The 17258-nt window shown below is 44.3% G+C and overlaps 2 protein-coding genes across 2 annotated transcripts; one reads left to right on the top strand and one right to left on the bottom strand.

Moving 5' to 3' along the window:
* Positions 1–1660: 1660 nt before the first annotated feature.
* LOC118378373 (zinc-binding protein A33-like) lies at positions 1661–10959 on the bottom strand. The gene is made up of 6 exons (XM_035765351.2): positions 10313–10959; positions 7607–7702; positions 3356–3589; positions 3110–3132; positions 2730–2845; positions 1661–2460 (listed from the first exon to the last, which is right to left on the bottom strand). Exons 1-6 carry the CDS (start codon positions 10823–10825, stop codon positions 1895–1897), a joined length of 1548 nt encoding a protein of 515 aa, XP_035621244.1. The 5' UTR covers positions 10826–10959; the 3' UTR covers positions 1661–1894.
* Positions 10960–11294: 335 nt separating this feature from the next.
* Positions 11295–15907, top strand: LOC118378382 (endonuclease domain-containing 1 protein-like). Its single transcript, XM_035765363.2, has 2 exons — positions 11295–13715; positions 15229–15907. The coding sequence occupies exons 1-2, from the start codon at positions 13428–13430 to the stop codon at positions 15835–15837; spliced, it is 897 nt and encodes a 298-aa protein (XP_035621256.1). The 5' UTR covers positions 11295–13427; the 3' UTR covers positions 15838–15907.
* Positions 15908–17258: the final 1351 nt, after the last annotated feature.

Raw genomic sequence — 17258 nt, forward strand, 5'->3', positions numbered from 1 at the left:
GAAATGTAATACATTGATAGACGTTTGAAAACCTATGTACTGATGGAACTCAGGGGTTGATTGAACCCGGTTGTGCTTGTCAGCAGTGATTGTACGGAGCGCAAGATGCTGAAGGTGGTGTCCATGAGAAGCCTTCGTTGAGTTGCTTGAATAATTGGGATTGTGAATGAAACGTGCATGTTTGTATATCCCGGGCATACACTCCACTCCCTGATGCAAAGAACCTGTGTATTTTAGATTAGTCAGAGGACCTCACCTCGTGTATAAAGAAGATGGCGTAGTGTGGCTACATGAACCATATTTTAGGTGTTAAATCCCCGACGTTGACACATGGATTTTAATCAGCGATTTCTGAAGTGCAGCTCTTGATCATCGAAAGCTCGTTCTCTTTTGTTGCCACCAGTGTGTGAATGACGTGTAGGCTGGCCGTTGTGTTGGACTGAAATAGAACAACCGTCTGAAAACACCGTAGTCAAGCTCTGGTAGCTCTGGTAAAGAACAGCCACAGTTCATTATCTGCATGTTCCCAAACAACAGGCCAGACATATGACATGTGTGTTGATAGATTTGGTTTCTGAGCTTTCTATATTATTAATCATTAGATATATTATTTATCATTAGGCATATTATTAATCATTAGGTATAATAGAGACATGAGGGGTGCAATAAGTAAGCTTGGGAGGGGATGAGTGCAGGGAAAACCTATCACATGTAGCAGTACTGATAAGGGGAGGAATCGTTTAAGGCCCATATCACTCAGCTTCTTGCCTAGCAATAACGATGCAATGTTTAGTGATAAGGAGGAGACTCCACCCAAAGTGGGGTCTGTATACTACCACAGGTGAAACCATGTTTTTGTCTAATGCAGCTGTATTGACCCTCTAAGAATACACCTGGTTTAACCTTTCATGGTGTCCGTTGAGTTTGTACTCTGAAAATTAAAACCTAACAGTGTGATCTATCTGTAGAACGACCACATTGTGGATGTAGCACAGCACCTTTTTATTCTACAGTCAGCCAACGTTTCCCCCAGGTCCTTTACGCTACTGCATCATTCCTTTCTCTAACCCTACCCCCAAACACACACAAACACACACACACGTATAGGGTGGGTATTGTGTCTGAGCGCCCTCCAGTGGACTGAAATAGAACTACAGTCTCAATACACTAAAGTCAAGCTCTAAAGAACAGCCAGACAGTTCATTCATTATCTTTCACAATGGATTATGACAACCTACCCCGAAGGTTATCCACACACACACACACACACACACACACACACACACACACACACAGGGTGGGTATTGTGTTTGAGCACCCTCCAGTGGACTGAAATAGAACAACAGTCTCAATACACTAAAGTCAAGCTCTAAAGAACAGCCAGACAGTTCATTATCTGTCACAATGGATTATGACAACCTACCCTGAAGGTTATCCACACACACACACACACACACACACACACACACACACCCTCCAGTGGACTGAAATAGAACACAGTCTCACACACAAAGTCACAAAGAACAGCCAGACAGTTCATTATCTGTCACAATGGATTATGACAACCTACCCTGAAGGTTATCCACACACACACACACACAGCTTTCATTATGTTGCTATTGGAGTCAGTTAGTACATGAGTAGAATACCTTTTCACATGTACAGTATATACTATTTTATTAAAATGTGCTCTCTTCAAACACAAAACATTATCCATGGTAACATAAATGACAAAACAGTGAACATTGTTAGTACATTATGAGTATGATGCTGTTTCTCACAGCTTTTCTAACCTTGTTCGACTTTCTTGTATTTGGTTTTCAGTGTTCTCTGACATTTGTTAACAGTTCTCGGCTATTTCTCAGACAATTCATAACAATTCTTAACAGTTCTATCACACCTCCGGGTCTGGGCTAACAATAATAAGAGGTTCCCGGTTTCTCCCGTTGATGATTGGCCAGGGGTTGAAGTAGGGGAACACCGGCTCTGTGAATGTGGTGTCGGAGAATGTGAATAGGTGACTCATATCTCCTGCGTCGTAAAACGCCACAACACCCCTCCTGTAGTCCAGGTACACCCCTACCCTCCTGGGGTGGCGAGGGGGGTGCAGCAGGCTCTCCTCGTGGTTTGTGCAGGCCTCGTACTCACTCCCGTCCCGCCCGTCTCTCATCACCAGGGTCCAGAAGCCATCGTCCGGACACAGGCTGATCTCGTCCTTCCTGTTGACCGAAGCGGTCGCCACCCCCAGCCCCCAGGCTGTCTTCGTGCCCACCTCAACCACCCAGTAGTGTTGCCCTGAAGTGAAGGCCTGGCTGCCCAGGACGATGTTGTAGCGGGTGAAGCGCTCAGGGTTGTTGGGCAGGTTGGGCTGGATGTCCCCCACACTGACTTGGGTGCAGCACGGGGACACCCACAGCCTGGGGTAAGCTGTGTCTGGATCCAGAGTCACTGCTGTCACACCTAGGGAGAGACAGAGGCATTCAAATTATTGGGTGTGAGTTACTGGGTGTGAGGTCGAGTGTTAATCCTGGTGTATGCGGCCAGCTCATAGGTGTGGTTGGATACTGTTAAGTGCAGTCAGGTTTGATAGAATGCAATCAGGTGGACCCGGTGGTGAAATGTGGTCACATATGTGAGAGCTGTGGACCAATGGATTCAGGTGTGGTCTACAATGTGGTCAGGTTTGGGTAAGGTGTGTGTTGTCTAACTCTATATGGCTGTGGTTATACCTGGCTGAAGCCCAGAGTTCATCCTCCTCCAGGTGCGGTATTGCAGTGGTCCCAGGAACTCTCCCTCCTGCAGATCCACACTCACCTCTGGGGGGCACTCAAACACACTCTCTGTCCTGAGAGACGGAGAGAGAGAGAGAGAGATAGAGAGATAGAGAGAAAGAAAGAGAGAGACAGAGTTTCATTTACCTAGAAAGGCCTGTTTCTGAGTCTTTATCAAATTTACAAAGTACCCTTATAGAACAAATAAAGATGAATGAAACACTGTGGAACATTGGGTTACCTTTTTTAGACTTAATTCAATCATGTGGAGTCATGTGGATGTTACAGAGCTCTATGAGCTGTAGCATCAAATAACAACCATGGATTTAATAACTTACCCTCCAATAAAATCTTTGATTCCCTGTAAGAAAGAAAAACAGAGATATGTATGTGGCCATGCCGAGACACGCACACGCTCTTCTTCTCCTACTCAGAAACCTTCTACCCTCCTCTTTCCCTTTCCCACAGTCCCTCTGGTTCTTTTCCACCACCACCCTTAACCCCTTTCCCTCCCTCCTCTAAAATCCATATTTCCTCCCATCTCCTTCCCCCCTCTCCTTTCCTCTTCCTTTCTCTCCTCTCACCCTGAGTTGTGCCGGGTTCTCCTCCTCTCGGAGTTTGATGTGAAGCTGGTCGGCGGTTTGCTCTAATTGGCTGATTTGCTCTGTGGTGCGTTTGAGGGCCTCATCCAATTGGTTGAGCCTCTTTTCCTTCTCCCTCTGCAGTCTCTCCTTCACTCTCTCCTCCTCCTGGAGAAGGAACTCCCTCAGACGTCCAAACTCTGCACTCACCTGCACCTCTATGTCCCCAGCTCGCTCCTGATGTGGGGAGAAACAGAGAAAGATATTGGTGTTACAGACTGGGTATGGAATACATCTAAGAGACCGTTATTTAAAAAAAAAAAATCACCTTTATTTATCCAGGTAGGTCAGTTGAGAACAAGTTCTCATTTACAACTGCGGCCTGGCCAAGACAGAGCAAAGCAGTGCGACACAAACAACACAGAATTAGACATGGGATAAACAAACGTACAGTCAATAACACAACAGAAAAGTCTATGTACAGTGTGTGCAAATGTAATAGGATTAGGGAGGTAAGGCAATAAATAGGCCATAGTGGCGAAATAATTACAATTTAGATATTAAACACTGGAGTGATAGATGTGCAGAAGATGAATGTGCAAGCAGAGATACTGGGGTGCAAAGGAGCAAAAAATAAATAACAGTATGGAAATGAGGTAGTTGGGTGGGCTATTTACAGATGGACTATGTACAGGTACAATGATCTGCTCTGACAGCTGATGCTTAAAGCTAGTGAGGGAGATATAAGACTCCAGCTTCAGTGATTTTTGTAATTCGTTCCAGTCATTGGCAGCAGAGAACTGGAAGGAAAGGCGGCCAAAGAGGAGTTGGCTTTGGGATGACCAGTGAACCTGGTCATACCTGCTGGAGCGTGTGCTACGGGTGGGTGCTGCTATGGTGACCAGTGAGCTGAGATAAGGCGGGGCTTTACCTAGCAAAGACTTATAGATGACCTGGAGCCAGTGGGTCTGGTGATGAATATGAAGCGAGGGCCAGCCAACGAGAGCATACAGGTCGCAGTGGTGGGTAGTATACGGGGCTTTGGTGACAAAACGGATTGCACTGTGATAGACTGCATCCAATTTGCTGAGTAGAGTGTTGGAGGCTATTTTGTAAACGACATCGCCGAAGTCAAGGGTTTACAGTCTAACCAGACACCTAGGTATTTGTAGTTGTCCACATATTCTAAGTCAAAACCGTCCAGAGTAGTGATGCTAGACGGGCGGGCAGATGCGGGCAGCGATTGGTTGAAGCATGCATTTAGTTTTACTTGCATTTAAGAGCAGTTGGAGGCCATGGAAGGAGAGTTGTAAGGCATTGAAGCTCGTCTGGAGGTTTGTTAACACAGTGTCCAAAGAAGGGCCAGAAGTATACAGAATGGTGTCGTCTGCGTAGAGGTGGATCAGAGACTCACCAGCAGCAAGAGTGACATCATTGATATATACAGAGAAAAGAGTCTGCCCAAGAATTGAACCCTCAGGCACCCCCATAGAGACTGCCAGAGGTCTGGGCCTTCCGATTTGACACACTGAACTCTATCTGAGAAGTAGTTAGTGAACCAGGCGAGGCAGTCATTTGAGAAACCAAAGCTGTTGAGTTTTGACAGAGTCAAAAGCCTTGGCCAGGTCGATGAAGACTGCTACATAGTATTGTCTTTTATCGATGGAGGTTATGATATCGTTCAGGACCTGGAGTGTGGCTGAGGTGCACCCATGACCAGCTTGGAAACCAGATTGCATAGCGGAGAAGGTACGGTGAGATTCGAAATCGTCGGTGATCTGTTTGTTAACTTGTCTTTCAAAGACTTTAGAAAGACAAGGTAGGATGGATTTAGGTCTGTAACAGTTTGGGTCTAGAGTATTTCCCCCTTTGAAGAGGGGGATGACTGCGGCAGCTTTCCAATCTTTAGGAATCTCAGACAATAAGAAAGAGAGGTTGAACAGGCTATTAATAGGGGTTGCAACAATTGCAGCAGATAATTTTAGAAAGAGAGGCTCCAGATTGTCTAGCCCAGCTGATTTGTAGTTGTCCAGATATCAGAACATCAGCTAACTGGATTTGGGTGAAGGAGAAATGGTGGAGGCTTGGGAAAGTTGTTGTGAGGGGTGCAGAGCTGTTGACAGGGGTAGGGGTAGCCAGGAAAGCAAGGCCAGCCATAGAAAAATGCTTATTGAAATTCTCAATTATAGTGGATTTAACCGGTGGTGACAGTGTTTACTGGCCTCAATGTAGTGGGCAGCTGGGAGGAGCTGCTCTTATTCTCCATGGACTGTACAGTGTCCCAGAACATTCTGGTGTTTGTTCTACAGGATGAACATTTCTGTTTGAAAAAGCTAGCCTTTGCTTTCCTAACTGCCTGTGTATATTGGTTCCTAACTTCCCTGAAAAGTTGCACATCGCGGGGGCCATTCGATGCTAATGCAGTAGGCCACAGGATGTTTTTGTGCTGGTCATGGGCAGTCAGGTCTGGAGTGAACCAAGGGCTATATCTATTCTTAGTTCTAAATTCTTTGAATGGGGCATGCTTATTTAAGATGGTGAGGAAGGCACTTTTAAAGAATAACCAGGGATCCTCTACTGACGGAATGAGGTCAATATCCTTCCAGGATACCCGGGCCAGGTCGATTAGAAAGGCCTGCTTGCTGAAGTGTTTGACAGTGATGAGGGGTGGTCGCGGACCAATTACGGACGCAGGCAATGAGGCAGTGATCGCTGAGATCCTGGTTGAGGACTGCAGAGGTGTATTTAGAGGGCAGGTTGGTCAGGATGATATCTATGAGGGTGCCCGTGTTTACGGATTTAGGGTTGTACCTGTGCCCAGTAAAGCCTTTTTGAAACCTGACACCGTGGCTGGATTAACAAGAAGTCAAGCTTTAATTTGACATATTGCATGTGTATTTTCAAGAACGTTAAATTTGTACAATTCTGTAGTTTGAATTTCGCGCTCTGCAATTTCACTGGATGTTGGCCAGGTGGGACGCTACCGTCCCACGTACCCTGGAGAGGTTTTAAGAACCAATTCCTATTTACGATGACGGGCTTTCCAGAGGCGGAGACAGGAATGATATAGAACAATACACAACAAAGACAACATGAAGCACAAAACAGACACATGTGGCAACATTTCAATAACTGATCATGTAAGGAAGAGAGAAACGCAGTGTTCCGTTAAAATCTCAGTCAGTTTACTGAAAAATAATCCAAAGAAAAGGTCATACATCACAAGAACAGCTAACCACCTCCACTACAAAAACACACACACACACACACACACACACACACACACACACACACACACACACACACACACACACACACACACACACACACACACACACACACACACACACACACACACACACACACACACACACATTTTATGGCTAGATTGTTGACCTACATCCTTACTCACTTCCTGAGCCCTACAGAGAGACAGAGAGACAGAGGGAAGTGAAAGACAGAGTGAATGACGGAGAGTAAGTTTGTCAGCGTGTGACAGACAAACAGACACATAGACATACAGGGCATTCCTCGTTAATGGGGACCACATGACTGCGCTCGGTTCATCTTAAAGGCAGGACTCTACCGCTCCCCTGACATCCTGCACATTCCATATCTGCCTCAGACACACGTACAACACTCTTATAAACGTTACCTTGTGAGGTTGGTCCTTCTGTAGCTCAGTTGGTAGAGCATGGCGCTTGTAACGCCAGGGTAGTGGGTTCGATCCCCGGGACCACCCATACGTAGAATGTATGCACACATGACTGTAAGTCGCTTTGGATAAAAGCGTCTGCTAAATGGCATATATTATATTATTAAGTCTGTGTTAGAATACAGAGGGGGAGTTCCGGGCCCATTCTAAAGTCTAGCATTGACCTTATCACTGCTAAGTGCTAACTAAGGCCAGTATTTTATGCCACTCTCATGGTGTGTGCTTACATTAGGTGTGTGAGAATATGTGTGTGTGTCTGCAATGTTTCTGAGAAGAAGAATGGATGAACACTAATCCCATAATCTGTATCATAATCTCAGAGTACCATTGTGCATGAGACATTCCCAACAGTCCAATATTTGATGTGACACCTGTCAAAATAATCATATTGATAGAGCCTTTATAATTAAACTAATTTGCATGTGCTTGGGTGAGACAAGGCAGGAGAATGTTGCATGGTCAACAGAAATTCTGGTTCGGACTAGGGGAACCGCAAACCAGAATACCCTCGCTGGCGCACACACATGCAGTCAGTATACCTTGATGAGCATGATCTTGTTGTTGGTCTGGACCTGATAGAGAGAAGCCTGTCCTGTCTGGAGCTGTACTCTCTCCAGGGCTATGGACAGCTTGTCCTGCAGAAGACACACACACACACACACACACACACACACACACACAGAGAGACATAGTGAAGTTAAGAGAATAGGACTCATAAAACAGGGTGTGTTTCCGTTATACAGAGATTGAATTAGGCCTAACTCTCTTGTCAATAATAAAATGTACTGTTTTGGATCCTCTGTAGTCTCTCTGACAACAAGCTTAATGTAACTCATATGATCCATTTACAACTAACTGGACCCATTTCAACAAGTTACCCAAATGAACCCAAAGAAAGTTACAATTTAGATGGGAAAGATTTGTAGAAACAGTGACAGGTATGTCACCAAACATCCACGGCAAATAAAACAGGTTTAATATGTCTGGGAACTAAGCCCTGACACCGGCATGCTGAATTCCTCTCCGAGTATAAACTCACACTGACCTGAGTGGCTGATTTTAAAAGGTCCTGAACAGTCATCCTGAAAAGTATTTTTTCTCTCATGGCCAACTACCAGGAAATTTGAAAAGACAAGATGAGTGGGCGGGGATCTTAAATTCATAAGGTCGCCTTGACTGACAGCTCTTTGAAATGCCTTTGTCAAGCAACTTGGATGCAGTGAGCAGTGTTGCAGTAAAATCATCTCAAGCAAATTTGGTGATACACAAAGCAACTCAAACAACATTAAAATTGCATCAATTAAAACCAGTACCAGTCAAAAAGTGTGAAAGCTGTCAGCAAGGCAAAGGATGGCTACTTTGAAAAATCTCAAATATATTTAGATTTGTTTAACACTTTTTTGGTTACTACATGATTCCATATGTGTTATTTGATAGTGTTGATCTCTACACTTTTATTCTACAATGTAGAAAATAGTAAAAATAAAGAAAATCACTTGAATGAGTAGGTGTGTCCAAACTTTTGACTGGTGTGTGTGTGTGTGTGTGTGTGTGTGTGTGTGTGTGTGTGTGTGTGTGTGTGTGTGTGTGTGTGTGTGTGTGTGTGTGTGTGTGTGTGTGTGTATATATATATATATATATATATATATATATATATTTTTATACATCTCCCATTTGGCATCTCTTGTGATGCGGTTCACAGCAGCACTATATGTGTTGACATGACATATAAAAGTTTTATACATCTCCCTTTGGCATCTCTTGTGATGCGGTTCACAGCAGCACTGACGGATGTGTTGACATGACAACTGCGTAAAAGTTTTGAATGAGCCACCCCCCTTTTGCTCAAGACCTTGCTAGCCAGTAACTACCTAACACCAGACAGATGAAGACCTTGCTAGCCAGTAACTACCTAACACCAGACAGATGAAGACCTAGCTAGCCAGTAACTACCTAACACCAGACAGATGAAGACCTAGCTAGCCAGTAACTACCTAACACCAGACAGATGAAGACCTAGCTAGCCAGTAACTACCTAACACCAGAGAGATGAAGACCTAGCTAGCCAGTAACTACCTAACACCAGACAGATGAAGACCTAGCTAGCCAGTAACTACCTAACACCAGAGAGATGAAGACCTAGCTAGCCAGTAACTACCTAACACCAGACAGATGAAGACCTAGCTAGCCAGTAACTACCTAACACCAGACAGATGAAGACCTTGCTAGCCAGTAACTACCTAACACCAGACAGATGAAGACCTTGCTAGCCAGTAACTAGCTAACACCAGAGAGATGAAGACCTACCTAGCCAGTAACTAGCTAACACCAGACAGATGAAGACCTAGCTAGCCAGTAACTACCTAACACCAGACAGATGAAGACCTAGCTAGCCAGTAACTACCTAAGACCAGACAGATGAAGACCTAGCTAGCCAGAAACTACCTAACACCAGACAGATGAAGACCTAGCTAGCCAGTAACTACCTAACACCAGACAGATGAAGACCTAGCTAGCCAGAAACTACCTAACACCAGACAGATGAAGACCTAGCTAGCCAGTAACTACCTAACACCAGACAGATGAAAGGGGAAACCTATAAGTATCTTTGCCATAGATTAATAGGGTAGACTTTCAATTATATTTGCTGACACCCTACAGTCACATTTTGGCACCAGTGGAGTAGCTATCTAGCTATATAAACCACGCCCCTCTGCAAACATGCCTTCTCCAATGTTGGTTACAAAGCATTGGTGTATTAAAATGAGAGTTAAGGTGATGTCACCTTGTCCCCTTCGTAATGAATCCAAGTGTTTGACATGGGGAGGGGACCAGTAACTTCATGATCAAACTTGATCAGTGTAGAAGCAACAGTAACTTTTAAGACGTTGGTCATCATACTTTGATCTGTTTTCCTTCAAATATCATCCAATTTCATGAAAAACATGATATTGACCATTAAAATAACTAATTTCACTTAACCATGTGAAAGATCCAATTGTCTTCAAAAAAATGTTTAAATAACACTCTTTGCTTGGGTCCAAACTTGTTTTAAAAAATATCTGATTTAATATAGTAACTTTGTCAACTTTGCAGTTTCAGATTTATGGGCAGGTTTTAGCATACCTGATGCATTCCAATGCGCCAGGTCCCTGTGACAGTGATGTATTATTAACCCGTATTTCTATAGCAAAACACCTATATAGGTAGATATATAAATACTAAATATTGTTCCAAAGTGTTACCTTGTAGTTCTCGAACGCCTCATTGATGGGGATGACGTTGTGCGTCTTGTGGCCTCGGGACATCCCGCACACCAGGCAGATCGCGAGCTGATCATCTTCACAGTATAGCTTCAGCTTCTCCTCGTGCTCCTCGCAAAGGTCTGGCTCGTGGCGCTGAGAAGAACCGGTGAAACTGAAACCGGAGCTGGGCATACTGGCCCCCCGTTGTCGTTCTTCTGTATCCTCCTGCGCGCGCTCCGTGTCCCCGGGTTTCAAATCCATGGATCGGGCTCTCCTCACGCTGTCCACGACATTACACAGAAGCGAGTTAGGGCGCAGCTTCTGAGGGCATGTCTTCCGGCACTGCGGGCAAGTCGGGTGCTCGTCGGACTTGGCCTCCCAGCACTGCGTAATGCATACATGGCAGAAGTGGTGTCCGCACTCGAGGATCACCGGCTCACGGAAGAGGTCGAGGCATACCGGACAGCTGAGCTCGCTATGTAGCTCCTTAAGCGCGCTGGCATCAGTAGCCATTCCGAGCCGTCTGCTCACTGAAGGGACAGGGGGTTGAGCTCAGCAAAGTAGCTGGTTGATGCAGCGGAAAAGTTCACTCTTCCGTATTTGAGAGGGCGTGGTCTGTCTGACCTGACAGTGTCTGAGTTCCTCTATTTCACGGAAGAGTGTGAAGACGTGTGTCTACAAGTCCACAGATCCCGCGGTTAGCCGCGTACTGAACCAGGTTTCTCTCTGGCCCAGTTTCATGTAGGCTCCTTGCTCCTACTTCTATAAATTCCTCAAGCGTTCATGAATCTAAAAGGGACTGGATAGTTGAAATGGAGCATCTGGGCTATAGGAGTTGCCTAAATGTAGTGTAACTGTAATGTAGGTGTGCCCAGGGGTGAAAGTAGATATTATTTATTACGGGTATGGGACCCCCAAGTGCGCCCACACATGTGTTTTATAGCCTAGGAGTGTAATCTTATAGAATTACTTATATAGAATCCCGATTAATTTAATAAATGATCTCTGGGCCTAGTAGCCTGGGCAAAATAAAGATTAGTCATATCGCCGTTAACATGCAAATCATTTTTAACACCCGCGGCTCGTGGGTTTGAAGTTTGGGGAAGCTCATTTTCACCATTAAAAAACACCCTTATAATAAAGCATTCCATGCATCCTCGCATTTGCATACTTATGTAAAATAGTTTACTATGCCTAATGTGATGATTAGATTGGATAGTCATATTTTAGGCTAATATAACTCAAACACTCAAAAAATACTATTCATTGCGATGCGTAGGGGCGAAGAGTAGACCTAGGCTATGGCCTATCAGATATATTTCTTGTTGGCCTTTTATCTACACATTCCATGCTATTCTGCAACATTTTACATGAATGGAGACATTAGCAGAATATGTTTTAATAGCCTACTACAAACTTTATACGGTAGCCTACTCTGCCGACAAGGCGAAATACAAAATGACATCCAAAAACAAACTAAAGTGTCACTGACCCAATGATGAAGACAGTGAATATGCACACTCACTGGGGATATGGCCGATGTTTTCCACTGGTGCCAATAAAATAGGATACTCTTTTTACAGCAATAGTAATTTACTTTCCAAATGGTTTTTGTATTCAATTGTATTCTTAAATATTGCGATACGCCCGTCTGTGTCTCTTTGATTTGTACTGACAGTCACAGCTCAACAAACTGCAATTTGGTATTTGCCTCCCGCGTTGCCCAAACTGCGAGCCCTTCCGTCGGTATGCTATGCCATTTTAATACATTCTGCAGCATTTTTATTTTTTATTAAAGAATATAATGATCCTCTGTGGCCAAATCATGCTTTCTGGTATAGTAGCCTATTTTAAAATATTTTGTTTTGTGTATAGGCAGGAGTAAGCTAATAAGGCTATATAATTTTGGCAGTTTTAATTCAATTGACTATAGGGAAATCTTGTCCTACCGAGCCTTATGGACGCTCTGCCTATGCCAATGTGGCAAAAACACAACCAGTCATGTTAACATCTGATTGTTAAGCAATCACCTGTAGACTACCCGCGCACATTCGTCCACTTACAAAATAATTCCAGCATCTAACCCCCAACAATGCACTGTGCAACTGCAATTCCATGAATGGAAAGAAAAATGTCTTACAAAACACCTACGTGTATTGTAATGAGATCTGTGATTGTTAGGCCTACACGTAGCCTGAATCGCGTCCACTGTTGAAAATAAATAAATCATGATTAATAACATGTATGTATTTTTTTCGGGATTTTGTGGTAATTGTAATAGGCTCACGTTTTACCATTACGGCGTTCCCCCAATATTTATTTTGGCAGTAGGCTGGTAGGCTGTAGTAGCTTACTTTCATCCCGGAGAGTGTCAGAGGAGTCTGTGACTAGGCTGTGACCTAGGTGTTGTCTTGAGGGTTGGAAACGTTCCAGAACACTGCCTTGAAAAGCTGAGGCTGGTAAATGAGTCAGCACTCTGACTTTATGAGGAAGGAGAAGGGAAACTGATAAAGCATAAACACACTTGAACCTTAACCTATATCCATCAGTAGGATGTCAGCAGCTTTCCATTCCACCAAGGGGGAATGGGGAAATACCTATGGATCTTCAAATGAAACCTGCTCTCTGTCACATTTTGGGTGCCAGTAACTCTAGTTTCACTCAGCTCAGTTTCAGTGACCAGTGTGTAGATTTAATGCAGATGCTCTTTCAATTTCTGTTCCTATGATAACCTCTATCATGTAGTGACCATGTGTGTCCCAGAAGGGCTGTGTATTTCCCAGAAGACACGATGGTCAGCACGGGGAAGTTCAGTCGCATCTCAAGGAAACAGAAGGGGAGGAGAGGTGTCAGATGGATGTGTCACCCTCTAAGTTTCTACTCACTGGGTATAAAATACCTTGGAAGCTAGGTTGATAGAAGACCACTCTCCATCGATTACACAGGTGCCTCAACAGACAGTGAACAGAAGAATAGGGCTCTCTGTAGAGAATTGAACTGAACTGAGTTGGGCAGGAGTGGACTGAGCTAAACTATATTGGACAGTGACTAGTTTCGGCTGATAGATACACAGGCATTTCTCTATAACACACACAGTCCAGTGCTCAGCAGGAGGATGTCTGTCTCGTGTAGGGGGGCTCTGCTCATGCTTCTCGCCAGTCTTGGAGGTCTGGTCTGGGGGGAGGTGGGTGACTTCACCCCTTGCCTCCGTTTCTTCTACATGGAGACTCCCCCAAAAGGCATGGGGGGAGAGGGGTACCAGCCCATCTGCCAGCGCTACAGGAACCAGTACCACTTTGCCAGCCTGTACCAGCGCCAGCGCCGTGCCACCCTCTACTCTGCCTACATACTTACCCCTGGAGGAGGCAAACGGCCCAGGAGCAAGTGGATGTATGAACCACAGGTGAGGAGTATGTCTCTGTGTGTAACTGTGCATTAAATTCAGGGTCTATTCCATTTTATTCCACTCAATTCAAGAAAAAGTACTATTTATGGTGTGCATGTGTGTGTGTGTATAGGTGTGGATGTGGGTTTGTGTGAAGCTAGGAGTCCTTAGAAAAGTGGTTAAGCAGCGTGACTTCTCTCAAACAAAGCAATTAAAACAAAGAAATAGTTATGTCATCTGGGAAATATTCTGTTAAATTGTGATTTCCAGGAACAAAAAGACTGGATCATAATTGAAGCTTGGAAGCTCTGTTTATGTTTTTATTTTCTTGTACCCAACATCTCAGAGTAAATACCCGTGGTAGAATTGGTTATTACAATATAATAGGCACTGTAATAAGCACTGTAAAAAGATGGGGGGAAACATGTGTAAACTACACTACAGTGCACACTACCGAGGCCCATTATCAGCAACCATCACTCCTGTGTTCCAATGGCATGTTGTGTAGCTAATCCAAGTCGGTCATTTTAAAAGGCTAATTGATCATTAGAAATCCCTTTTGCAATTATGTTAGCACAGCTGAAAACTGTTGTTCTGATTAAAGAAGCAATAAAACTGGCCCTCTTTAGACTTGTTGAGTATTTGGAGGATCAGCATTTGTGGGTTCGATTACAGGCTCAAAATGGCCAGAAACAAAGACCTTTCTTCTGAAACTTGTCAGTCTATTCTTGTTCGGAGAAATGAAGACCATTCCATGCGAGAAATTGCCAAGAAACTGAAGATCTGTTACAACGCTGTGTACTACTCCCTTCACAGAACAGCGCAAATTGTCTCTAACCAGAATAGAAAGAGGAGTGGGAGGCCCCAGTGCACAACTGAGCAAGAGGACAAGTACATTAGAGTGTCTAGTTTGAGAAACAGATGCCTCACAAGTCCTCAACTGGCAGCTTCATTAAATAGTACCCACAAAACACCAGTCTCAATGTCAACAGTGAAGAGGCGACTCCAGGATGCTGGTCTTCTAGGCAGAGTTGCAAAGAAAAATCCATATCTCAGACTGGCCAATAAAAATAGAAGATTAACATGGGCAAAATAACACAGACACTGGACAGAGGAGCTCTGCCTAGCAGGTAAGCATCCTGGAGTCGCCTCTTCCACTGTTGACATCGAGACTGATGTTTTGTGGGTTGGATTCGCTTACACAACTTATCAACTTGGATTTGCTTACACAACGTGCCATTGGAACACAGGAGTGATGGTTGCTGATAATGGGCCTCTGTACGCCTATGTAGATATTCCATTAAAAATCAGCCTTTTTCAGCTACAATAGTCATTTACAACATTAACAATGTCCACACTGTTTTTCTGATAAATTTGATGTTATTTTAATAGACAAAAAATATGCTTTTCTTTAAAAAACAAGAACATTTCTAAGTGACTCCAAACTTTTGAACGGTAGTGTAAGTTGAACTAACTTTCTCTCTGTGTCGGTTATAGTCTCAGTGTTCACTCTCTCTCTCTGTGATCTAAGTTGGCGTTCTCCGGTGCCAGTCCAGAGATGCATAGTTTCCCGCGGAGTGGCCCAGTGGACCAGAATGTGGTGGAGAGCCAGGCGGTGCTCCAGGACTACATCAACTCTTCATACACCAAGGGTCACCTCAATCCCAGCCTGCACCACCAGGCCCCAGACGACCGCCGGGCCACTTTTACCCTCACCAACGTGGTCCCTCAGCGGGCAGCCTCAAACTCTGGCCCCTGGGCTCAGCTGGAGGCTGAGGTGAGGGCCCGGATGGGTAACTACTGCATTGGGCCGGCGTATGTGGTAACAGGGGCGCTGTCATACCTCTCTGAGCGCTGGATGGCCAACCGGGTAGCGGTGCCAGAGTACATGTGGTCTGCCTACTGCTGCCCCTCCTACAACTCTAGTCTCCCCGCCTCACAGAGACCCTACTTCCCATCATATGCTGCTGTGGGCCGGAATGACCGCCATAGTGGTGGAGAGATTGTGCCGGTGGACCCCCAGGCGAAGGCCTCGGTTCGGGGGTATGATGTGAGGCGGATGCCCCTGGACACCGTGGAGACTATTCTACAGCAGAGACTGGGCGTCCACATCAGCCTGTTTCACAATCAATGTCTGTAGGCAGGTGTGGTAGTTAGGTAATGGGCTGTTGTATGGGCTGTCCCTGTTCAGTGAAAAATAAAATCTACAGTGGAACATAATATATTTGGTGATTTAAGATCTTTGAACTAGTTTGCAGACCAGTCATAGCACACACACACACACACACACACACACACACACACACACACACACACACACACACACACACACACACACACACACACACACACACACACACACACACACACACACACACACACACACACACACACACACACACTGTCTGTGGGCAGGTGTGGTAGTTAGGTAATGGGTTGTTGTATTGGCTGTCCCTGTTCAGTGAAAAATCAAATCTTACAGTGGAACATAATATATTTGGTGATTTAAGATATTTGAACTAGTTTGCAGACCAGTCATAACAGACAGACACAGACACACAGACACACAAACACAGGCACGCACAAGCACACACACGCACACACACGTGTAGGGTGGGTAATTGTGTTTGAGCGCCCTCCAGTGGACTGAAATAGAACAACAGTCTCAATACACTAAAGTCAAGCTTTATAGGACAGCCAGAAAGTTCATTATCTGTCACAATGGATTGTGACAACCTACCCTTAAGTTTACACACACACAACATTTAATGTTCACACTGTCCATTTGTAAGGATAAGAATGTTATATTTAAGCTACTTTTTAATTAGATACAATATACATACATTTTTGATAACAATGGCATATTCCAAACACTGCTAACAGATTTCTATCATTTTAACTTCCCAAACCCAAAACTGTGAACGGAATTGTCTCCAAATACAAATTAAACCTTGCTCACGTGTTGTGCAGCATTTGTGTGTCAAGGTCACTGATAAATGCTGATCACATGAATTGTGACATGAGCTCGAGAAAGGGGGGGAAATCCTCCCATATATATATATATATATATATATATATATATATATATATATATATATATATATATATATATATATATATATATATATCTGTTGGGAATCCGGTTGTGACTGGAAAAAAATGCCATTGTCAAGGCAGCACTTCCTAAGGTTGTCAGACCAGGACTGGCACACTCACTCAACTGAGTAGCTCTGCAGGTGTAAGATAAACTGAGTAAACATTAACCACTCAACTGGTTCTTCCTGACGTTATACATTTTAAATAATAATACAAAAACTGCAACATTCTAACAACAAATCAACAGTGTATGAGACAAGGTCCTTTATGAGCATGCCCGATCTGGCTCTTTCTTTCTTTCTGTGTGTGTGTGCTGTGTGACTGGAATGTTTTCCCAGCCAGAACAGAGATGCCCCATCCCAACCCAATCCAGACACCTGCCTCTCCTCTGGCCCAGCTCTTCAACCCCCCTCTACATCCACATCATGTCCGTGTCAATTTCTACCTACATGTACATAGTACTTC

Source organism: Oncorhynchus keta, chromosome 4 (genome assembly GCF_023373465.1).
Source record: "Oncorhynchus keta strain PuntledgeMale-10-30-2019 chromosome 4, Oket_V2, whole genome shotgun sequence".
Taxonomy (NCBI): domain Eukaryota; kingdom Metazoa; phylum Chordata; class Actinopteri; order Salmoniformes; family Salmonidae; genus Oncorhynchus; species Oncorhynchus keta.